Below are 25,667 nucleotides of genomic sequence, written 5' to 3'. Positions count from 1 at the left end.
TACTAGTATCTTGCTAGCATGTTACTAGCATGTTGTTAACATTATTAGCAAGTTACTAGGATGTTACTAACATGATTCTAGCATGATTAGCATGTTACTAACATGTTGTTAACATTATTAACAAGTTAGTAGTATGATTTTTGATAAGAAAGAGTTACTACAATGCTGCTAACATGTTTCTAGCATGATTACCATATTGTTAGCATAATTAGAAAGCAGTTACTAGCATGATTCTAACATGATTAGCAAGTTACAATCATGTTGTTAGTGTTTCTAGCACGATTAGCATGATTCTAACATGGTTAACAAGTTACAGTAATGTTGTTACTGTTTTTAGCATGATTAGCCTGTTGTTAGCATGTTGTTAACATGATTAAAAAGTTACTACCATGTTGTTAGCATGTTTCTAGCATGATTAGAATGTTACTAGCATATTGTTACCATGATAAGCAAGTTACCAGCATGTTTCAAGCATGATTAGCATGTTATTAGCATGTTGCTAACATGACTAAAAAGTTACTACCATGTTGTTAGCATGTTTCTAGCATGATTAGAATGTTACTAGCATATTGTTACCATGATAAGCAAGTTACCAGCATGTTTCAAGCATGATTAGCATGTTATTAGCATGTTGCTAACATGACTAAAAAGTTACTACCATGTTGTTAGCATGTTTCTAACATGATTAGAATGTTACTAGCATACTGTTACCATGATAAGCAAGTTACTAGCATGTAGTTAGCATTTCTATAATCCAATTAAAAACCAGCTAAAACCAGTTGATTCAGTAAAAAAAAAAAACTTGCCTATTATTTCATTGAAAATATTATATTATCCAACTTATTCTTCTTAAAACCAGCTTGCTAGCATGATTAGCATGTTATTAGCATGATTAGCAAGTTACTAGCATGATTTTAGCATGATTAGCAAATGACTAACATGTTGTTAGCACGTTTCTAGCATGATTAGCAAATGACTAACATGTTGTTAGCACGTTTCTAGCATGATTAGCAAGTTACTAGCATCATTTTGGCATGATTAGAAAGTTACTACCATGTTGTTAACATGTTTCCAGCATGATTAGCATGTTACTATGATGTTGTTAACAGGATTAGCAAGTTACTATCATGTTGTTAGTATGATTAGAAAGTTACTAGCATGATTCTAACATAATTAGCAAGTTACTAGCATGTTGTTAGTGTTTCTAGCATGATTAGCATGTAGCTAACATGATTAGAAAGTTACTAGCATGATTTTAGCATGATTAGCAAATTACTAACGTGTTTCTAGCATTATTAGCATGTTATCAGCATGTTGTTAACATGATTAGAAAGCTGCTACCAGGTTGTTAGCGTGTGATTAGCATTATCATGTTACTAGCACGTTGTTAGCATGATTAGCAAGTTACTAGCCTGTTGTTAGTATGTTTCTATGCTAATTCAGTTAAAACCAGCTAAAACCAGTTGATTCAGTAAAAAAAATAAAAATAAAAAACTTGCCTAATATAATATTATCCACCTTATTCTTCAAAGTCTATGGGCGAGACTTCCGGTTCATTAGCTGCTATAGGGAAATAACGGGAAGAATGACAACATGCAGTAAACTGTAAAACTGTTTGCACTACAAACCAGTGTGTTTATAAATAAAGTAACACATTAAAATAATATGCTAAGACACTAATGCAATATCAAGCCGCAAAACGAGCTGTTTTGTACAGCTAAAAATATCTGGACACAGATGAAACCGGAAGCCACACCCATAAAATGTACAAATGGCCACACCCACTCCTAGCCCGTTGTTAGCATGTTGTTAACGTGATTAAAAAGTTACTACCATGTTGTTAGCATGTTTCTAGCATGATTAGAATGTTACTAGCATATTGTTACTATAATATTAATATAATATTATCCATCTTATTCTTCAAAGTCTATGGGTGAGACTTCTGGTTCATTAGCCGCTATAGGGAAATAACGGGAAGAATAACAACATGCAGTAAACTGTAAAACTGTTTGCACCACAAACCAGTGCGTTTATAAGTAAAGTAACACATTAAAATAACATGCTAAGACACTAATGCAATATCAAGCCGCAAAACGAGCTGTTTTGTACAGCTAAAAATATCTGGACATAGATGAAACCGGAAGCCACACCCATAAAATGTACAAATGGCCACACCCACTCCTAGCAGGGAAAATAAGGTGGATATGCAAGTACAATTTTTTAAAAATATACTTTTACAATACATTTACAAATTTTTCACAAGGGTACATTACTGTGACGATCTAGCTCTGTCTAGCTTTATATTAGGTGATACTGTCTGTTTGCACGGTTTGATCAATGTCCAGCAGTTTCAGAAAAGGGACTGTACGAAAAATTACCTTTCACTTGGTGGATTTCATCCTAATCCCTGTTTATATCTTCTGTGTGCCCAGTTCTCACTCGGGTTTCAGTGTCTGCCAGAAACTACAGCCCGAGGATTGATTGCTTACTTACTAGCGCTATACTGAAGCCTTTTCTGACTGACTGATTGTATGTACAACGGCTGTTTTAACCCAAACACACTTTAAAAGTGACGGTTTATCTTTCCCGCCTTTTAAATTGATTAAATGTTTTAAGCAAAGCATTAAAATCAGTGTTGATTAGGCAGGTAGTCGAGTTCAGACAAATGTCGCATACAAACAGACTGATGTTAATCCTGCTGTGGCGCGGTGAACCGACTGAACATGTGACTTTGATTCCACCTAGTGGCGGGAAACTGCAACCGTCACTCGTTGCACAGACCTGAGTCAGGGTAGTGACGTATTTATTTTTTATTTAATTTTCGACAGGAATGAAAACGAGGCTGTGAGGGACTAAAGTACAGTGTTTTAAATGGATTGCAGTGTTGTTTAACAACATACCGATTGTTCAGCTGAAGAAATCGGTCTTATAAAAAAATAAAAATAAGTGGACAAGACAGTTAAAAGTTGTAAATTGTGAAAATCACTTGATCTAGGACCTGTTAGTCTATCCCTAAAAGACTCATCCGCGATAAATATGGCGTATAACCCGACTGACGAAAACCATGGTTTTATTAGAGTAAAAGTGGCGTTTTGATTACCATTTGTATAACCACAGTTTTACTACAAATACCATGGATAAACTATGGTTAGTGTAGCAAAACTATGGTTAATTTGTGTTGACCATAGTTTAACTATAACTATGTTTTTCTCTTTTTTTCACTTTTTATTTATTTATTTTTATTTTTTGGTATTTGTACCCCGAACACCATTTGTGGCCCTTCATTAATAAATCTTGAGTATAAAAGCTTTCAAACATTGTCAATATGAATTAATAATTGATGCTAAAAAATCTATTGTTCTAATCTCTTTAAAATCAATGTTAAGCCTGTACAATGTTACATGATAGTATTCTTTGATCCATCTTGGAATACAAAACGAAAAAAACACAAACAAACAAACAAACAAAAAACTGTGTATATACCAAAATACCATGGTATCTCCATCTGATACCATCATATGTGGCCATGGACCACAAAACCAGTCATAAGGGTCAATTTTTTTAAACTGAAAGCTGAATACAGCTTTCCATTGATGTATGGTTTGTTAGAATAGGACAATATTTGGCTGAGATACAACTATTTGAAAATCAGGAATCTGAGGGTGCAAAAAAATCTAAATACTGAGAAAATCACCTTTAAAGTCCAAATGAAGATCTTACTAATCAAACATTAAGTTTTGATATATTTACAGTAGGAAATGTACAAAATATTTTCATGGAACATGATCTTTAATTAATTTCCTAATGATTTTTTCCATAAAAGAAAAATCGATGTGACTGAAAGTGATTGAAACTTTGTGCAGGTTGTATTGTATGTACAAATCCATTTTTATTTCTGCTGCAGGAGTTGGAAAACTATCGTGCGGCGATGCATAAGATGGCGGATGACATCCTGGCCTTGCGCTCTCAGGTGAGCGTGCTAGAGTCTGAGAACAGTCAGCTGCGACAGGACCTCTCTCTGCATCAAGACCTGGGCCGCACCCTGCTGGACGACACCGACATTGACGTCATGACCAAGGCTGAGATTGCTGACCGGATCGGTATAATTCCTCCCACTATAATCCCAATTAAGCATACAAAGATAAGTCAAGGCATTGTTCTAATGCGTCTACACCTCAGCAGTTAACCTTAGCTGATTACCAGCTACAGTTAATGCTGCTATCTCTTCAGCCCTTCTAGTAAACAGTTACCACCACCAATATTAACTAGCTGGTAACCAGTCAAAAATTTTGGCATAATCATTCCCGTTTTCTTACATGATATTCTCATTCTGACAAAATGTGATTTTTAAAATTTCAGAACTTGCTGCCACAATGCCAATATGAAAATTGTTTTTTACTAGAAATAAAACCAAAAAACCATGGTTACTATAGTTAAACCACAGTAACTATGAATTATAGCTTACCATACCGTAGTTTAAACATGATATTTGTAGTAAAACTGTGGTTATACAAATGGTAAAAGAAAAAAAAAAGCATGGTTTAATGTTTTCATGCTTGCACTATAATAAAGCCATGGTTAATTTTCGTAAGGGTGGTAGCAAGTGGCACAAAAATATAAACCAAAAAAAAATTATACTTAATAAATGTGAGTACTAGTTAGCCTGCTTAGCAAACACTGCTAAGGTGCTGATTTGCAGTATTTACACTCTGAATACTCAACGGTAAGTAGCAATAACTAGCTTGGTTAGCAAACACTGCTAGGTGCTAAGTAATTTTTAGCAAGTAATTTTAGGTATCATTCATGTCTGTAACACAACTAACAAATTACGCTCTGAAGATTAGTACTTAGATTTATTGGTAAGTATTAGCAATAGCTGCTTAGGAAGCAAATTATTCTTAGTGGTTTTAGAGCATGATTTGAGGTATCATGTAGCCTAGCACAAACAAAAAATCATGCTCTGAAGATTAATGCAAATGATAAATATTAACAATAGTTAGCAAACTTAGCTAAGGTGTTAATGATTTCTAGTGTGTGAGTTAAGGTATTCATTAAAGATTAATACTCACCCTGGTGAAAAAAACAGCATATGCTGGTAGGTATGTTTTGATGCTGGTTCAAGCTGGTTCTTTGCTGGTTTATGCTGGTCCTTGACCAGCAACATGACCAGCATAAACCAGCAAAGGACCAGCATAAACCAGCATCAAAACATACCTAACCAGCATCCCAGCATCAAAACATACCTAACCAGCATCCCAGCATCAAAACATGCCTAACCAGCATATGCACATCCTGTGTACTAATTAGCAGTGGTTAGCAAACACTGCTAAGGAGCCAAGTGATTTTTAACAAATCATTTTAGCTATCATTCATGTCTGTAACACAACTAACAAATTACCCTGGTGAAAGAAACAGCATATGCTGGTAGGTATGTTTTGATGCTGGGATGCTGGTTTGGTATGTTTTGATGCTGGTTTAAGCTGGTCCTTTGCTGGTTTACGCTGGTCCTTAGCTGGTCATGTTGCTGGTCAAGGACCAGCATAAACCAGCAAAGGACCATCTTAAACCAGCATCAAAACATACCTAACCATCATCCCAGCATCAAACCCTATTACCAGCATATGTTGGCTTCTTCAACAGGTTATGCTCTGAAGATAAGTAAAAAAGTGGTTTTAGTCTAATGGTAAGTATTAGTAATAGTTATTGCTCAACATTAGTTGTTCTTAGTGGTTTTTAGCACTAAATCTGAGGTATCATGTAGCACATATAAACAAATTATGCTCTTAAGATTAATGTTAATGTTACATATTAACAATAGTTAGCTTACTTAGCAAACTTAGCTAAGATGTTAATAATATTTAATCCGTGAGTTTAATACTTAACCGTGAATATCAGCAATAGTTAGCTTACTTAGCAAACACTGCTAGGGTGCTAATGATTTGCAGTATTATTCATGTCTGTCTCACAAACTAACAAATTACACCCTGAGTACTAAGTATTAGTGTTTTAGCACGTGATTTGGTATGATTCACGTCCATAGCACAAACTAACAAATTACGCTCTAAAGATGAATACTTAATGGTATTAGCAAAAGAATTTGCAAAAGTTTACTTAGCAGAGGTGTTGTTCTGAGTGGGTTTTAGCGCATAATTTGAAGTGCCATTAATTTCCTTAGCACAAACTAACAAATTACACTCTGATTAGTTTTTAATAGCACATAAGCACATGACTTTGTGTGTTATTCATGTCGGTATTACAAACTAATATGTGCTAAGGATTACTATGTAAAAGCACTTATTATCAATATTTTGCTTGCTTGGCTTACACCATGGTTTGTCATACTGATATTATAGAGGGTTGATGTACATTTGTACATGCAGAAAGAATTAAAGGCCATCAGACAAAAGTTTTGCTCACTTTGGGAAGTAACTATTGGTGTATCACATTCCAGATGTTAAAAGTTGTGAGTATAAAGTGATTTGCACAGGTGTCGTGTCCTCACTGAGCAGTGCTGAGGATTGATAAGACTTCTCATTTAGCTACGGGAATCTGATAAGCACTTGCAGCCTTATCTGCTGAAGGACAGTTTGCGTCCCTCACACATTCATACACACAAACACAAGGCTCCGCTTAAAGGACACGTCAAAAACCTTTGAGGCCTTCAAAGCAAATGCAGGCCTTAATTTTCTCTCTATGGCAAATGCATTGCTTGGCTTTCAGGGCTTTAGATAATGTCGGGAGTGTTTTCTCCAAAAATATCTCTGCAGTGTCATGGTCAGACTATTGGTTGGTGTTTTTGCAGTCCTCAGAAAGCTTTTAAAACAGATTTTGACTTTAAGCTGAGTTTAGAATCAATCATCTTTTATAGGTTAATGTGTTTTATTATTACATTTATTAATATATTTCAATAGTTAGATTTGAGTATAATATAACAAATAATGAATATGATAATATAATAGTAACTGTTATTAACATCAATATTAATTAACATTATACATTATAATATATTATATATATGGGTCATTGACGTATAAAGGTTTTCAACAGGCCAATTTCAAAATACAAAAAATAATAATATCTGGTGTGATTGTTCAAGCATTAGGAATGTTGTGTACACATAAATTCCTATTAAAATTTTAAATTTAGTGATTTTGGTGTTTTTTCATCTTGATAAATTGGCCATAGCCTTAAAAAATGTCATGTGGTGCGACCATGATTTATATTAAAATTAATTCATTTCCTTAATGTGCTTAACATTTTTAGATGTTCTCAGTAATTAAAGTGTTTAGAAACAGAATACCTGCATTTATTTTGTTTTTGTAATGATCTCATATTTTTGTTTTAGAATTTCAGTTGCTTTCTCAAATGTAAAGTGCATGAAACTGATAAAAATGTATCCAATGAAATTGGATTTTTTATTTTTATACAGTTATTTCTATTATTGGTGACATCACCACATGATTAGTGGTCGCTCCAAATGACACAAAGGCTTTATATTATCAAAAATCTATTAGAGACGTGTGAAAAGTGCAGTACACGGCTTTAACTGCAGGCATTTTTTTAGCCCCTGTTACTTCTGAACTTTGCTCAATCTTGGCTGCTCAATTGACCCTTCGCCGGGAGTTTGATTAACAGGCGATCTGACCAAGTCATTTACTCTGTTTTGTCCGACAAACAAACCAGACAGGAGAGTAGATTAAAGTCAGTGGACTTGAACTTGAAAAATGGTATGTATTGACATCTTTTCACGGGTGAAACAAGATACTTTCTGATGTTCATTCATGTTTATTTTGTGCTATAACTAGTAAAGATGAAGAGATCGGTTCATGTGCCGCTTGAACTGAGGCGCTACAGTGACATTAAGGAGCCACAAAACAGTACTTGTTGTTTGAATTTCTTTAAAAATTTGAACACTTAGGCTTTGTTTCATACCAGAAGTAACCAGCTCTGGCTTGTATGTTGGCACGTTGTCAGTGTCCTCTTTGGTCCATGATGAATTTTTCACTGCATGAGGACATAACATGTGGCATAAAAGTGCCATGGTTTGTCGGACATAGCAACAGTAACTAAAGGGTGTGGGGGTCAATTTAGAGTAGCAGAAGGTTCTGAGATCACAGCATGATCATCTTTCTTACAGTAGAAAATGAAATCTGGAGTTTGTGCTTGACTGCAGGGCCAGAATTAATATGCTGCCTATGGTGAGCATTTATTTTACTGTGCATGGCAGTGGAATCTGGTAAAAATAAATTAATATAGTTATTAATAAATTAATAATAAATGCATAATTACCAAACTAAAATTATATGCTCTAATTTTTTTTCTCATATTGTACAAATATTTAACATGAACTGTCAGAAACTGTCTGAAAACCCAAATTGCACAAAAATCTGTTCCAAATTATACTAAAATAAAGTATTTTATGTATATAAACCATCAGTTAAATATAAAATCACAAAAACTGCCAATCTGGGACAAATATCTATAATGGAAAACACTCTGCAGTGGTCGCACCACATGATATTTGGTTGCACCACATGATATTTCAAATTAAGTCAAAAATCACAAGCATAGAATTAGCCACCTAAACAAAATAAGCTAGCTTCCCACAAAAGGTCATTTATAATAAAAATAAATGCTTGTAGAAATAACTTAATATTCATTGGGTTTTTTTTGAGGTCATACCACATGATATCCAAATGTGGATACATACCAGCTGTTTTTTCCAAATTTGAAAGAGTGGCAAATTGCAAATTATGCAAAGTTGTATCTTTGAATGGATTTCAACATAAAAGTCCCATAGTTTATTGGTAGTTTTTTTATGGTCGCACCACATGATATTTCATAAAATGGAAATCACTGGATAAAGTTTGTTTGTATATTATAATGGAAATATAAATACAAATGCTTTGCAATTTTATACAAGATTACAACACTTTGGAAATCATGCCAAATAATTTAGAAAATTAATCAGAATAAATTTAGAGTAATTTCAAAGATGTTTCCAAAACAGGAGTTATGGCTGGACAGTGGCACCACATGACATTTTGACACTTTAAATAACAGAAAAATTTCAAATAACTTTAGGAGAGGTACTTCATGAATATGGCATCTTTTTAATGCATTTAAACCCATTTTTAACTAAGAAAATGCAATCGGACAGAAAACTTAGGCGTCACGTCATTGACCCATATGTATATTTATTTATTTATTTTTTATAATAAATGTGTTTTTATTGATTGCTAGATCAATAAGCACTAATAATTTTCTATGGTATTTTTCCAGCCTCTCTGAAGTTCAAGCTGTCTAGTGAGAGCAGTAAAGCAGCTGCCCAGAAGGACAGAATCCAACAGCTTCAAAACGAGCTCATCAGGGTGGGTCAATCAAGGCCATTTCCCTCAGATCATTTCAAGTTTTTAATAACAGCAGCAGCAGACCGTGTGTTTCCTTTTTGAAGCTCATGGGGTCCATTGACGAGCATGCATTTGTGATGTTTGCTGGCAGTAAGGAAGTGCTGTATCAAATGCATTAATGGTTTCCTCCCAAGATCATTGATTGGATCAGGTCATTGAATTTGTCTCCAGACCGCATGGCATCTTGCTTGTTGCATTCAAAGCTGAAAAAATACACAAGGCAAGCATGAGACTCAATAGACCCCCTGGCAATTGAGTTAACCTTCTGCATGAACTCATTAGGCCTGTGTGCAGAGTTTTTAGGTCTTTATTTTAATTATTGCAGAAGAACGACATTGAGAAAGAGTTTGTGCAGCTGCAAAGAGCACATCAACAGCAGCACGCTGTGCTAAAGAAATATCAGGCCCGTAGTGGTAAAATATCTGCACTGGAGGATACAGTTCGCCAACAGGAAAAGGTATTTAGCCTTTTTTTTGTTGTTGTTGTTTTGTTTTTGTTTTTTTGACTACCAAACAATCAAGCAATGAATACACTTCTCGGTTTGTTTGAATATCCCAATCAGAGCAACAAATTTCATAAGTTTGGGATGAAAGAATATTTAATTGAGCAAGAAATAATATTCTAAATAATATTCTGTGATAATTTTTATACTAGTATAATATTTTAGATTCACTTTAGTTTTTTTTACTTATTTAGTTAGTTGAGTTGCCAGGGAAACATTTCTTATTTATTTTTGTATATTATTATTTTTTAAATATAATTTTAGTTTACAAAACTGCATTTCAAAACCTTATGACATTCTAAAAAAATAATAAATAAATGTATAATTTTATGAAAAAGAATAATTCACCAAAATATAGAATTCTGTCAAAATTTATATACTACTATAATATCTATTAATATTTTGAGTTCACTTTTTATATGTTCAGTTTTAATCTTAGTTATAGTAGTTTTGTTGTCAAATTTATTAGTTATTATTTTTTATTCCATTAATTTACAATTATTTTAGTTTTAGTAATTTAAGAACTTCAACTTATTTAGTTAATTGCCAAGGAAAATTTCTTATTTATTTCTGTATATATATTTTTTTTAACATAATGTTAGTTTACAAAACTGCATTTCAAAACCTTAATGACATTCTTTAAAAAAAGAGAAATGTATAGTTTTATAACAATAATAATTCACCTAAAAATAGAATTCTGTCATAATTTATTAACTACTATAATATCTATTAATATTTTGAGTTCACTTTTTTTATGTTTAGTTTATATATATATATACATATATATATATATATATATATATATATATTTCTGTTTTCATAATTTAAGTACTTTAACTAATTAAGTTAGTTGTCAAGGACAAAAAATGTTCTTATTTATTTCTGCATATTATTAAAAAAAAATTTCCAAAACATTTATGACATTTTAACAAAAATTTATAAGTTTTTATAAAACATTTGAAGAATTTCTCAGCTGCTTTTCTTCATAGAATGAAGGCCAAAAAGGTCCAAAACTTTCAGACTTTAAAGAAATAAATAAACAAGTTAGTAAGAGTAGTGTGAAATTAAAAAATGAATCCACGCAACTCAAGTGGTTTAATCCATGTCCTCTGAAGCTATATGACAGCTTTCAGTGGGGGGGGAAATACCAAATTCAATATTGTTCACTGAACATATTTACTTCACTTATGTGGTTAATGAAATAATGTACTTTGTTGCTTTAAAGGAATGGTTGTTTGAACTATTCCTTTACATATCTAGCAAGTGTCTAATGTATAATGTGTTGTATTTGTTTTAATTCACTGGGAAGGTCATTGAGAAGATGGAGAAAATACTGGATGCAAAACTGAAAGAAAGAAATAAAGAGAATTCAGAGAAGAAGAGAACAGCTGTGAAACATAAAGGTTTCTTTCATTACACCTACTTTTGGTGGAACCACTCAAATCTTATTATATTAAATTTGTTAGTCAGAGTCATGGCTTAGTGGTTGTGGTGCTCTCCCTGGAAGTTTGGGTTGGATTCTGGCCTGCGTCATGCCCTAATTACATTTCTACTCTCTCTTTCCATAATTTTTTGCCCTCTTTATCAATACAAAGTGTTAAAAGCCCACAAAACCTGACTGACAAGTAAGCTGTGTTTGTATATAGATGAAGAGGAGCTCAAGAGGAGAGAGATCGAGTCTGTGCTGGCGGCAGAAAACTCTCGACTCAGAGAAGAGCTGCACAGACTGCGAAATTTACCACCACCTGTCATCATTCAACAGCCTGTGCAGGTAAACCCCAGACCACAGCTAGTTACACCTCAAAAATGCTGCTTGAATGGCACTCTTACTTTTATTAATGCTTCTCATCTCAGTCCCATCAGCCTTTCTCAGACAGTGAGAAGCTGGAGTTATTGACACAGCTGGCGAGAGCTGATGGTCGAATCCAGACACTGGAACAACAGGTTTGATCTTTAATGCTGTCAGAAGACATTTCACTCTCATACATACTGTAAATTATGGGTTGGGGCTGTGGCGCAGTGGTTGGTGCAAGCGCTCTTGATACATTGAGCTGTGGTGCTCATGTCAGTGATCATGCTTGTGTTTTCTTTCACTAATAATTTCAGTATTACTGCTGCAACCAGCGATTATCGGGGTTCAAGCACTTTAAGCCATTTAAGCACATATGAGAAAATACATTACATATTATTTAGCAAGCCTGTAACCACCAAAATCAATTAAAGCACATCCTAGTAATTTGCCATAGAAATATTATGGTTTATAACATTTATGACTGTTTTGGTACCACCTGTGGTTGGATTTTCATGAAACTTTGTATACTTGTTTAATCATCTGCAGCATGGGCTCACATAGTTTCATGAAGTTTGAGTTTTTGTTTAGGATTTATAGGCTTTTGGGTAACATTGGCCATGTTCCTCAAAAATGACCCAGTTATAGCTAACCAAAGTGTAAAGTTAAAAAATCTTTGCCAATTATTAATTTAGATAGTCAGAGAACTGAACTGTACTGTTGTTATTGAGTCTGAGTGAAAAATCTAGGACTAGTTTGCTTAATTTTAACTTAACTGAGAATATCTAATGAAGGATTTGATTGACAGTAGTGGTTCTTGAGGCGAAGCTGCTCAGTATGAAGAGTTCTATCAAATGATATGCATATTGTGTGGATGTGTGAAATACCATGTGATTACAGAGGCATAAAAATCAATAGCGCTGACATCTAGTGGCCAATTGCTTTCAAAATTACTACATATCTCTAGGGGCATGAGTCGAACGTGCCAACCAAGTTTCGTTCCGATCGGCCTCTGGTAACCTCGTCTAATAGGTCCTCAGAATTCAATGGCCAACGATGACCATGTTTTTTGTAAATACGAGAATGTCATTTGTGGCACTTTCGACAAAGGCACAACATACCAATTTTCAAGTCAACCAGACTGGCTGGTGCATAGTTAAAGATGTTTTTAAGGGTTTTTTTTTGCCCTGTTATAGAACCACTAAGTGACCAAACTCCACGGATTGAGCGCTTACGTGTTCTGAGTTTGGACAGTGCCTTGTGAAAGTATTCAAACCCCATTTTTTCACGTTTTATGTAGCAGCCTTATGATAAACTGCTTTAAATAATATTTTTCCCCACACTATGCTCCATACATGATAATGAAAAAGCAAAAAACAGATTTCTGACAACTTTACAAATTATTAAAATAAAAAAAAAACTAGAATGTTAAAAAAAACTGCAAAAGTATTCATACCCTTAACTTAGCAAAAGTCTTTTTGGGTATGAAAGACCAGATTGGTGATGTTTGTCCTTCTGTAAGTTTCTCCCATGTGAAAATATGATCATGGAGCTCAACTAGAGTGACCATCATCTTCTTGGTCACGACTCTAGACAAGGTCCTTCTCCATCACTTGCTCAGTTTGGCCAAGATGCCAGCTCTAGGAAGAGTCTTAGTTGTTCCAAACTTCTGCCATTATGGATAATGAAGGCCAGTAGCGTGTTTACCCACCACTCAGCAAATGACAGCAAAATGTAAAAAAAATGGATAATGAATACTTTCGCAAGGCACTGAATCTCTTTCCATCAGTACCATTTCTAGGCATAGGCGAGCTAGGCGGAGGCCTAGGGCGCCACCAGCTGGAGGGAGCGCCAGTGAGTGCACACACTGGCTGTACATTTTAGCAGGGTTGGTAAAGAGTGGCACAGTCCCCCTGAAATATGACTGGCACCCCCACTGGACCCCCCCTAATATCATTGGGCTAGACTACTGTCAATCTGCCAATGCTTGTATGCCATTAGATCAGAGCGCTGTCAATTGCTGCCTAATTGTTGCATGCAAAATTTGCATTTGTAGAGCTCAGAAACATTAGATCAACGGGCACTTTCAGTGCTTTGGCAAGGTAATGCTTTTTTCCTCCATGCAATAAAGCTAAGTTCAAAGGATAATTTAAAATTTTGGTACAGTAAATAAAGTGCACAAAATATTTAGTATTTTGTTTAAGCAGTGTTTGTGGCAGTCACAAAATTATGTTTAAAGAAATCATGAAATTGGCCCAAAAGGTGTACGTTTTTGCGCCAATGCATTGTTAAAGGATCAGCGTGTTGTGTATTCCCATATGAAACTTTAACAGCCAGTTAAAAAATATTGGTATAGTAAAATTCACTAATTCACAAGATCAATACATCCTTTAGTAAACCACTTTGTCGAATTTAAAGCATCCTTTTGGAAGTTTTGAAATGCTGAATCAATTAATTCACTTCTAACAATGCTTAAAGTGAGCATCGTCATATACATAGAGGGCAGAGCATTGCGCTATTTAAAGGGGAAGTTCACACATCAATGGGTAACATAGCTGCATTACTTTTATGCCACTGATCATGTTTTTATATGTAGTTTGGGGTAATAAAGTGTTTTATAGGTTTGTCTGAAATAATGCAATAACTGACACTTTAAGTCAATGTTTCAAACAACAACAAAAAAATTGAACAAAAAACAGATAAAGACAAAAGTAGGCATTTATAATATCTAAACATGTATCCGCTATTAGGAATTTCACCTAGGGCTTCAAACTGGATAGAAACCGCCCTGCTTTCCATTTCCGATCGGGTGAAAAACCTAAGACTAGTTCCAAAAGTAAGAAGAAAAAAAAGGATTCCAAGGATATAAGCATTTTTATTAGCTGGAAAATGCTGATCCTTGGCCATTCTAACAATTACAATAGGGTTTCAGTGCTACGCTACTGTTTTTGTTCACACAAATATTGGAATTAACTGGAAGAAATTATAATAATGTTGTTGTGCACATCTGATTCAGCTGAAAGAGAACTCCAGACAGTGGGGGAAAGAGAAACAAGAGATGTTGACCAGACTCAGTGAATATGAACATGGATTTGCTCGAACATCAACTATGATTCTTCATGATCTACCCATGGTATGTATGATTGCTATGTGCATTTACATTTAAAACATATTATTTTAATTATCATTATTAAATGTTTTGCCAAATAAATGTATATATCTCAAATATTTCAAATATTATATATTTACATGCAATCTGCTAGCAAACACATCATTTAATAAATGCCACAAGCTGATTGGTCTGATTAGTTGATTCTGCAGCCAATTATCTTTTTGACTTTATATTATGTTGTCTGCTATAAGCTGGTCTTGCAGCGCTCTCAGAATTTCTTTTAGACCCTCCACCTCCCCCAGCACCACCTGTCTAGATCTGCTACTGGACTTATGTATGCCTATTCATGTGTATTCACAGCAGCATATCTTACATGCTCACAGCAGCATGTCTACATATTTATCAGCAGGAGCAAGCAGATTTAGTCAGACAGGACCAAATAAATTAAGATTGTCATTGCCATTACCATGCTGCAACTATTCAGAGAATTGTCATGCTTGAAATATACTATACTAATGGTATCATGTATTGAAGAAGTCATTGTGTGTTTTTTTTTTTTTTTTATTTTCTAACAGAAAAGTGTGACTGATTCTGTTTTGGGACATCCTCGACACAGGCAGCTGGAACCTCTGAAGTGACCACATCTTATCAATGTTAGTATTTTATATATATATATATACACACTGCCCTCCAAAAGTTTGGAAACACCCCTGGCAAAGTGTGGTTTTAGACGATATAAATATAAATCCTTATCATTTTTTGGTGCAAATACATTACAGTAACTTGACATTATCATTGAAGACCAGCAATAATAATTTTCATTTTGATTACATAATAATAGCAATATATACATGTCAAAGTCAGACATGCCCCTTTGCCAGCTGTGATGCCTGGTTACTGGTTTAAACTTGGCCCAGGTTTTTAAAAGATTTTTGGATCAGCACACCTTAATAGCTTAAACAATTGATTGACAGTTAAGTTTAGAATACAATGAATTTAGACCCAGATTATGCAGAGCTGTAATAGCTGCTAATGGTGGATATTTTGATGAATCGAAAATTTAAGTTTTTTCTATGTATAAACTGTTTATGTAATAAAATATGTAGTTTGTGTTGTCCCTTATCAGTGCAAAATTATCACAATAAAAAGGATTTATGCCAATATTGTCCAAACCCCCATTTTTCTAGGGTGTTTCCAACTTTTGGAGGGCAGTGTGTGTGTGTGTATATATATATATATATATATATATTTATTTCTATTAATGTAATTTTAATTTTATTAATTCAAAACATTACAGAATATTTTAGGTCATTTTTTACAATATATATATTAAAAACACTTTAGAATATTTGGATGAATTTATTTTATTTGCTTTTCTGAAATAAATATAACAAAACAGCCTGACATTTAGTGCCAGTCAAAAATGTGGGCACACCTGCTATACCCATTCTTTATTAATAATATTTTAGAATAATAGAAAAGTGAAACAAATGAGTAGAATAGCTAAGAAAAATTAGTTTAAAAATTAGAATGAAAAGACTCTTATTAATGTCATTCCAAAATATTTCTTTCTTCTGTGGAGGATTCTTTAAAAAATGTCTCAGTGTTCCCAACATTCTTTAAAATATCTTCTGCGTTCCAAAGAAGAAAGAAACTTATAAAGATCTGAAACAACATGAGGGTGAGTAAATGATGAAAGAATTGAAATTTTAGGATCATGAGAAACATAAATTGAGTCCAAACATTTGACAGGCATTTCATGTCAGAGTTGATATTTTTCTTTCTTCAAAGCTCAGAGTTCCATCTGGTTCTGTCTTTGACATCATTTCCTGTTTGCAGCTCTGCTATCTGCTGGAGTTCAGCGGTTTGATAGTGAGCATGATGGGCTTCTCAGGCAGCAGGATGAGCTCAAACGTGCTCCTCACCTCCACCTGCCTCTTCTTTTCAAACCTGAAGTTCTCCAACATCTATAAAGATGACAAAACAGCACAATAAACAAAATCCACCCAACATTACTTAGAGGATATGATGCTCCTCACTATATACATCCACATACGTGAATAAGGAAGAGCTGCATCTCGGTCTCGGCGATCCTGCGGCCCAGACACTGGCGCGGGCCAAAGCCGAAGCTCAGGCCCCTGAAGTAGTGGCTCTGGGATCGCACCCAGCGAGAGGGACGGTACTGCTCCGGGTGCGGGAAGATCCGGTGATCACGACCCATCGCGTACAGACCCAGCTGAACTAAGGTCTGATGCAGACAGACAGATGAACCCATGAACACAGGTACATAGACAGTTGTATTTTGTCAGTAATTTCCTCAAATTCACTCACCCCAGCTGGAATGTGGTAGTTTTGAAGGACGATGTCCTCAGTGATATATCTCTGTAGACTCACTGCTACAGGATGTAACCTTCAAAAGGGATTTAATAGTTTTAAACATGATAAAGAAAACTGCTAAACATTTCTGAATGTTTTTTTATTCCACTATGGGTACTTTTTGCCTTGTAAATGTACTATTTACACATTAGTTTATATAATCTGTTTAAATTAACTAGTTTATTGTATAAATTAGTGTTTCATATATCCTAAATACATGCAGTTAAATAATATTTTAACATTTTTGAATAATCCAAAGCATGCTCTCCAGTCTCCACTAACACTGTTTGTGTCATTCATAACTAGTTAGTAAACTAGCTAATATTTGATAAAGTCTAATTAGTTTCAAATTGTTGCTTGTGGTGAAATTTTAACATTAAATGCCGAAATGATTTTTAATGTCGCTTTAAAAGTCTTTTATTTATTTTCTCTAAAAACATATTTTTATGATGTATCTTCGATTGAAAGATTGAAAGTCTGTGACAAATGTAAATCAATACAATCTACAAACGACATTTGAAAAGTTAAATACAGTAAAATTAGTAATATTGTGAAATATTATTACAATTTCAAAAATCTGTTTTCTATTTAAATTATTCCTGTGATCAAAGCTAAATTTTCAGCATCATTACTCCAGTCTTCATTGTCACATGATCCTTTAGAAATAAGTCTAATATGTTTAGTGTTGGAATAACACGTAATGCAATTTACATAGATTACTTTTTTCAAGAAACTATAGGAGTCAGCATTTGAAGTGGATCAAAACCTTTCATCAAAGTTGTGCTAAAACCAAAACAATGCCTGTTTTTGTCTTAGGACAACTTTGATGAACCTTGTTGATCCACTTCAAATGTTAACTACTGTAGTAACACAAAATGCAACTTTTGGGTTTATTGTTCTTAAAAAACAAATGAACAAGCCCAGTCCAGGTGACAAAAAGTAACGCAAAAGTCACATAACGCATTAGTTTCCATAAAACATATCTAAGTAACACAATTTTATGGAGTAATGCACTATTGTAATGCATTACTTTTTAAAGTAACTTTGCCAAACAGTGAATATGCTGATGTATTATCAAACAAACTGTAAAAATGATTTAGTAAATAAAAATGATTGAAGTACATTTTACAAGATTATAATGTTTCACTCTTTCTGTGTCAACATTTGCCTTTTCTGTAGTTATTGGTAAAATGTACTAGATGTTTCTGAGTGGAAACTTTTTTTTTTCAGAGCAGGAAAATTACATTTTTTTATTATTCTTTGATGAACGGAACATTCAAAAGAACAGCATTTATTGAAATATTGATGTAATATTTTAAATGCATTTACACTACCAGTCAAAAGGTTTTTTTATATATTTTTTTAAATAAGTCTCTTCTGCTCACCAAGACTGCATGTAGTTGATTCAAAATACAGTCAAAACAGTAATACTGTGAAATATTTTGTGAACTGCTTTCTATTTGAATATCTTTTAAAATGCAATTTATTCCTGTGATCAAAGCAACATTTTCAGCATCATTACTCCAGTCTTCAGTGTCACATGATCCTTCAGAAATCATTCTAATATGCTGATTTGCACTTTGCAGCTCAAAAAACGTTTATTATTCTTATCTATATATCTGTATCTATATCTATCTATCTATCTATCTATATATATATATATATATATATATATATATATTTTATTTTATTATTTTTTTTTTTTTTTGCTTGGAGTCGGTATAATATTACTTATTTATTTTGGGGTGGGGAATTATAGAAATGAATACTTTTATTTAGCAAGGATGCTTTAAATTGATCAAAAGTAATGATAAAGACATTTATAATGTTACAAAAGATTTCTATTTCAGATAAATGCTGTTCTGAACTATATAATCATCAAAGAAACCTGAAAAAATTCTACTCAGCTGTTTTCAACATAATAATAATAACAATAATAAATGTTTTTTGAGCAGCAAATATTAGAATGATTTCTGAAGGATCATGTGACTGGAATAATGATGCTGAAGATTTAGCTTTGAAATCACAGGAATACATTTTAAAATATATTCAAATTGAAATCAGTTACTTTAAATAGTAAAAATGTTTGACAATATTTGTTTTTGCTGTACTTTGGATCAAATAAATGCAGGCTTGGTGAACAGAAGAGACTTCTTTAAAATAAAATGTTAGAAATCGTACTGTTTAAAAACATTTGACTGGTAATGTGTTTGTATTTAAAAGGTTAGTTCACCCATAAATTAAACTTCTGTCATTAATTACTCACCTTCATGTCGTTCGAAACCCGTAAAACCTTTGTTCATTTGCTGTCATTGCTGTCATTTGCTGTGTCGTTGCTGTCTATGCAGGGACAGAAAGCTCTCGGATTTCATCAAAAATATCTTAATTTGTGTTCTGAAGATGAACGAAGGTCTTACGGGTTTGGAACGACATGAGGATGAGTAATTATAAGGAAATGACTACGTTTGTTTTAATAAAAATCATGTAATCTCTTGTAGAGAAGTGTTTGTGTACCTCAGAGTTTCCTTCAAGGCTCCTTTAAGCAGAGGAACCATCTTGAGCATCTCCACCGTGTCTCCTTGTGAGGCGATACGAGCGGCTGAGATTTCCGCCCGGATCTCCTCCTGCAGGTCCGGATGTCGCGCCAATTCATAGAGCGTCCACAACAGCGTGATAGACGTCTGACGCACAAAAATATTTTGATTTAAAGGAACAGTTCACACAAAAATGAAAAATCTGTCATCATTTACCCACCTGCATGTGTTTCTATCCTCCGCTGAACACAGAAGATATTTTGGAGAACGTTGGTGACCAAACAGTTGATGGTAGCCATTGACTTCTATAGTATGGAAGTCAATGGCTACCATCAACTGTTTGATTCTCATTTTCCTTGCTCAACAGATTTGTAATCACATGCGGGTGAGCAAACAATGACAGTTTTATTTATGGCTGGACTGTTTCTCGTACCGTGTCCACTCCGCCGGCCATCAGCTCCGTGATGCTGGCCTTTATGTCCTCGATGGACAGTTTGTCCAGCATTAGGAGGCTGGCCAGCACTCCAGGATACTTCTCACCGTCCTCTGGGTTTTTCCTCAGCTGTCTGTAGATGCTCTGGATACATCGGTCAGCTTTGGAAACCACATTGAGGAATGAAAAGTCAGTGGAAGGTTTAGGAGGAAGTGTTCAAAAACACCAGTTTGATTCAAGCAGTGTGGTGTTACCCTGGTTAAAAATGCCGTCCCAGGCCTCCACGTGGTCCTTCCAGATTTTGGAGCCAGTGTGGCGGAGTAGGGCCGGTGGGAAGTACAGCATGGGCGAGGTGGTCTTAAACATGAGGGTGATGCAGTCGATGAAGTGCTGGGCGTCTGGATCGATGTAGTCCAACAGCAGACCCAAACGCTCACCGTACAACACGTGACTCACAGCTGACAGAAACACAACAAACACACAACACAATTATTATTATTATCTATTTATTATTTTATTATTTTTGTGGTGGACTGTCTCTGAAAACCTTTTGTCACTATATGATCGAATAAATAAAACAAACAAAACAAACAAAACAAACAAAAAAAAAAAAAAAATATATATATATATATATATATATATATATGTATATAAATAAATGTATGTAAATTATTTTTAAAAAATATCCCCAATCTTCAGCAAGATCATACCATGAAATATATCATATTTGCTGTTGTTGTTTTTTATAGATATTATTATATAATGTAAATGTGACTTATTATTATTAAAACGTAATTTATTATTTATTTAAACAGGATAGGAAGTAATTAATATATTTGACAAAATTTATAGAATAAAATACATAAATTATTTAGTTCTATTATATAATGTATAATGTGAATATTATATAATGTATTTGTAATATTACTGAATAATTATGAAAATGCAGTATTTATTAAATATTAAATAATAATAATTACAATTATTCAATTCAGTTCTATTATGTAATCTATTATAATGCATTTTGTAATATTGAATAATTAGGATTAAAATATAATCATGTAGTTATTATTAAAATATATAGTCATTAATATATTTTACGTAATGTATTGATAAAAGCATGTACATTTTACATACCTTATTAAAATGTTATAATTATTAAACTGTTATATAATAATTAATATATTTTAAAAATTGCCTTATGAATGTCTAAATAATATTTTGTCTTTAAAAAACATTATGTATTTTGTAATAATGAATATTATTGAATGAAATAATGTAATAATTATTTAAATATTAGTCATGAATATATTTTACAAAATGTATTGATAAGAAAGTAAACTATATTATGTAATGTAAATATTATATTACATTTTTTAATATTAAATAATTACAATAAATGTAATAATTATTAAAATATGAATCATTAAAATATTTTATAAAATGTATACAGAAATTATTAAATTCTATTATATTTATTTATTTATTATATGTATTTTGTGATTATGAATAATGATGATTAAAATGTAATAATTATTGAAATATTAGTCAATATAGTTAATAACATATTTTAAGGATGTAAGGATACATCCTTAAAAATATTATAATGTATTTCGTAATAATGAATAATTATTTAAATGTAAAAGTGTAATAATTATTAAAGTATTAGTCATTAATAATTTTACAAACTGTAAGGATAAAAACACAAATGGTTAAATTCTGTTATATAATATAAATATCATAATGCATTTTTTAAATATTTATTAGTAATTATTAAAATATTAGTCATTAATATATTATACAAAATGTATGGATAAAACCACAAATTAATAAATTATATTATGTAATTTAATTATAATTTCTAATTATCTATTATTATAATGATTTTTTTAATATTATTGAAAATGTATTATTCAAATTTAATAATAATGTAATAATTATTAAAATATTAGATAGTAATTAAAATGTTTAAAGAATGTGCACAAGAATACATGATTTAACTTTTATATGATGTTTAATGTAAATATTAAGTAATGCATTTTTTTGTTTTATTGAATAATTATTAGAATTAAAAAAGGTATTAATTAAAATATTATGCATAAAAATAAGAATTTATACATAAAAATACTTAAATTAAAATAATACTGAATAATAATAAATATTTACTAATTATTATTTAAATATACTAATAATATAATAATTATTATGCGTAAAAGTACAGAAATTAATAGTAAAATAAAAGTGTAAAAATAAAAAATTAAATAGTTACTGTTCTGTACAAAAATACTTGTGACATTTCTTATCTTCAAGTCATTTTAGATCAAATGTAAACAAGGTAATTATACAGTATGCTAAATATACATTCAATGTATCAGGATATTGAAATTGTTAATAAAATTGTTCAAATATAAAATGTGACCTTGGACCACAAAACCAGTCTTAAGTAGCTCGGGTGTATTTGTAGCAATAGTAAACAATACATGATACGAGTCAAAATTATTTTCTTTTATCCCAAAATTCATCAGGATATTAAATAAACATCAGGTTTCATAAAGATATTTTGTAAATTTCCTACTGTAAATATATCAAAACTTAATTTTTGATTAGTAATATGCATTGCTAAGAACTTAATTTGGACTTTAAAGGTGATTTTCTCAATATTTAGATTTTTTTGCACCCTCAGATTCCAGATTTTCCAAACATCAGTAGAAAGCTTATTTAATCAGCTGATGTATAATTCTTAATTTCAAAAACTGACCCTTATGACTGGTTTTGTTGTCCAGGGTCACAAATCGTACATTTGTGTGAAAGCTTACATTCGAGTGCATACTTGAAGAGCTCATGGGACAGATCTGTGGTCCATTCATTCTGTCCACTCCTCTCGATCTTCTTATAGACACGAGCCACAAAGTCGTGACCGACCTCATCTAGCAGAGGTACAAAGTTCCCCTGCACCTTTGGAGAAATCACCTCCTTGTTCAGAACGATCCTGTTGGATTTCCAGTCTTCTCCGTCTCTGCAGGAACAAATCAATACGCGTTACTGTTCTAGTAAATGTGCTTCTAGCAGATACAGTACGGATAGATGGTGCTTACTTGAGCAGGACGCCATATTTGCGGTTCCTGTAGTCCCTGTAGGAGGTCCACGCCTCCACCCTGAGTCTTTTGGGATAATGACCCTCAGCTTTGAACAGGACAGCAGCGTCTTCAGGTTTGATGATGTTCACACTCTCATAGTATCCAACTTTTTCCCTGTCCAGATTGATTACACACATAATATGTTTTCTGTATCAGGGTCAGTGGCCTCAAACTGTTTCCGTTGTTATTATGATGATTATTATTATTATTTTTTGTAAAATGTTAATAGAAAATAAAATCAATTAAATAATTATATACTAATTTAAAATCAAATATATAAATATATTAATTCTTAAGTTATTTTAATATACTATTTAATTAAATCTCTAAATTAAAAGTCTTTTTTTCAGTGTTTCTGTGGTGGTATAAAAATATTCAGGTAAAATAAAAAAATTGCAATTTGTTATTAATCAGCAAGCAAATAAACATTTTTTATGTGACAAAATAAAACAAAAGCAGATCCTCACTCCTGTTTTTTATAATAATTATTTGTATAATTATATAAATATTTGTAGATGAACATAATTATTTTTAATACTACTGCTACTAATTATTATTATTATTATTATTATTATTGAATTTCACTGTTATTATTTTAATTCCAATTATTATTTTATAATTATATAAATATTTGTACATAATTAAAAATAAAATTATTTTTATAATAAAATAATTTATTATTATTATTAGTGTTTTATTAAAATATATGATATATATATATATATATATATATATATATATATATATATACTACTAATAATTATTATTATTATTAATTATTATTATTAAATTTTACTATTATTATTTTAATTTTAATAATATTTGTTATAATTACATACATATTTGTACATAATTAAAACTATAATTCTTTGTAAAATACAACTAATAATAACAAAACGAATTAGTCTTTTATTATAAGTTCGCTATATATATATATATATATATATATATAATAAATAATATTAATAATATAACAAAATAATATAAAATATTAATAATAATTATATTTTGTTCAATAACATTTAGTACTTTTTATGCCATTAAACCCATTTAACATAATAATAATAATAATAATAATGATAATCATAATAATAATAATAATAATAATAATAATGTTAAATACAGAGATTTTCATTACGCTACTGTATTTTTACTTTTCCACTTGTCAGTGTTTAATGGGAAACAAATATATAAAATATTAATAAGATAAAAACATATTTAAAATGAAAATTTTCACTATAGAAATGTGTGTCTATGTGTAGTTGCTTTTTTACTTCTATTAATTTTATTAATTTCTATACATTTTTAAGGCCTGGAAATCACATACACAATTAAATAAATAAATAAATAAATAAACGACAATAATAATAATGTTTTTTTATCAATACAATTGTATTACTTTTATTTTTTTTCACAATAGAAATGTGTTAGTATTTACTTCTATCAATTGTATTAATTTCTATACATTTTTAGGCTTGGAAATCACAAAATAATATAAAATAAACACATTACATATTTTTATCAATAACATATTATTATACATTTTTATTGTATTACTTTTCCAGCTGTCAGTGTTTAATGGGGAAAATGTTATAAAATAGTTCAGATAAAAACATCTCAAACTAATTTTTTCACAATAGAAATGTATTTACTTTTCTACAGCAACTAATTTTATTAATTTCTATACATTTTTAGGCCTATAAGTCACACACAGACACGCACACATATAAAATAAAACATATGTTGTGTATAATGTTATATAATTATATTGTACGTATAATTATATTGTAATAATATTGTATTTGTAGTAAAAAAAAAAATGCATAATTGGTTTTGTTTGAATCTGCGTGTTGAATGAATGAATGAGGCATTTGTATGTCTGTCTGATATTTTTAGTTGCACTAAAAATATTATGAAAAGTGTGCAGTATAATCTTGTTTTGTATATGCCACAGACTATCATGTATCCAGTCTTAATAAATGTGTCTATTTACCTGTAAATGGGACCGTACATATTGAAATTGTGCACCATAATCCGGTGGATATTCCTGAGCCCGTCCATTTTCCAGAACGTGTACAGATTGGCCACACTGTTCTTCCATTGTCCGGGAATCTCATTGAAGGGCCGTACGGCAGAGTTGTCCTTCCTGACAGTAGGTACCTGTCCCGTGTGAGTAGCTCTGACCTGTCCGGACAGACACTGAGCCAGACGGGCCCTCAGACTGCAGCGGGACATCGCCTCTCACTGTCCCGCTCCAACGCTCCTCTCCAGCACACTCACCAAGCCTTGTGCTTTTATATGACTTCCCTCTCCACACGACAAGGATGATGAAGAAGTGAGCCGAGGACAGGAAAGAGACCACTCCTTACTATAT

General features: G+C 32.1%; 2 protein-coding genes across 2 annotated transcripts in view; one reads left to right on the top strand and one right to left on the bottom strand.

The window, feature by feature from the left end:
- ccdc33 (coiled-coil domain containing 33) overlaps positions 1 to 16,801 on the top strand; it is a 22,594-nt gene extending 5,793 nt beyond the window's left edge. Inside the window, exons 4-12 of the mRNA XM_051099939.1 lie at positions 3,905 to 4,100; positions 9,283 to 9,371; positions 9,736 to 9,867; positions 11,222 to 11,315; positions 11,559 to 11,683; positions 11,767 to 11,856; positions 14,718 to 14,834; positions 15,389 to 15,466; positions 16,653 to 16,801. Coding sequence (XP_050955896.1) covers positions 3,905 to 4,100; positions 9,283 to 9,371; positions 9,736 to 9,867; positions 11,222 to 11,315; positions 11,559 to 11,683; positions 11,767 to 11,856; positions 14,718 to 14,834; positions 15,389 to 15,451 — 906 coding nt within the window. The 3' untranslated portion in view covers positions 15,452 to 15,466; positions 16,653 to 16,801. The remainder of the gene's footprint in view (positions 1 to 3,904; positions 4,101 to 9,282; positions 9,372 to 9,735; positions 9,868 to 11,221; positions 11,316 to 11,558; positions 11,684 to 11,766; positions 11,857 to 14,717; positions 14,835 to 15,388; positions 15,467 to 16,652) is intronic.
- On the bottom strand, positions 16,181 to 25,667 carry LOC127156839 (cholesterol side-chain cleavage enzyme, mitochondrial). Its single transcript, XM_051099937.1, has 9 exons — positions 25,287 to 25,667; positions 23,252 to 23,407; positions 22,973 to 23,172; positions 20,411 to 20,614; positions 20,157 to 20,317; positions 19,704 to 19,870; positions 17,145 to 17,223; positions 16,870 to 17,061; positions 16,181 to 16,780 (listed from the first exon to the last, which is right to left on the bottom strand). The coding sequence occupies exons 1-9, from the start codon at positions 25,526 to 25,528 to the stop codon at positions 16,658 to 16,660; spliced, it is 1,524 nt and encodes a 507-aa protein (XP_050955894.1). The 5' UTR covers positions 25,529 to 25,667; the 3' UTR covers positions 16,181 to 16,657.

Source organism: Labeo rohita, chromosome 25, assembly GCF_022985175.1.
Source record: "Labeo rohita strain BAU-BD-2019 chromosome 25, IGBB_LRoh.1.0, whole genome shotgun sequence".
NCBI lineage: Eukaryota > Metazoa > Chordata > Actinopteri > Cypriniformes > Cyprinidae > Labeo > Labeo rohita.
The sequence above is the reverse complement of the archived record's forward strand: the minus strand, read 5'-3'. Positions and strand labels throughout refer to the sequence as shown.

Excerpts from the sequence above, each read along its gene's own strand:
- LOC127156839 (XM_051099937.1), bottom strand. The coding sequence starts at position 25,528 with ATGTCCCGCTGCAGTCTGAGGGCCCGTCTGGCTCAGTGTCTGTCCGGA. Across the intron at positions 23,173-23,251 it reads AAATATGGCGTCCTGCTCAA|AGACGGAGAAGACTGGAAAT; the intron begins GTAAGCACCATC and ends TTGTTCCTGCAG. Across the intron at positions 17,224-19,703 it reads GCCTTGAAGGAAACTCTGAG|GTTACATCCTGTAGCAGTGA; the intron begins GTACACAAACAC and ends TCCCTTTTGAAG.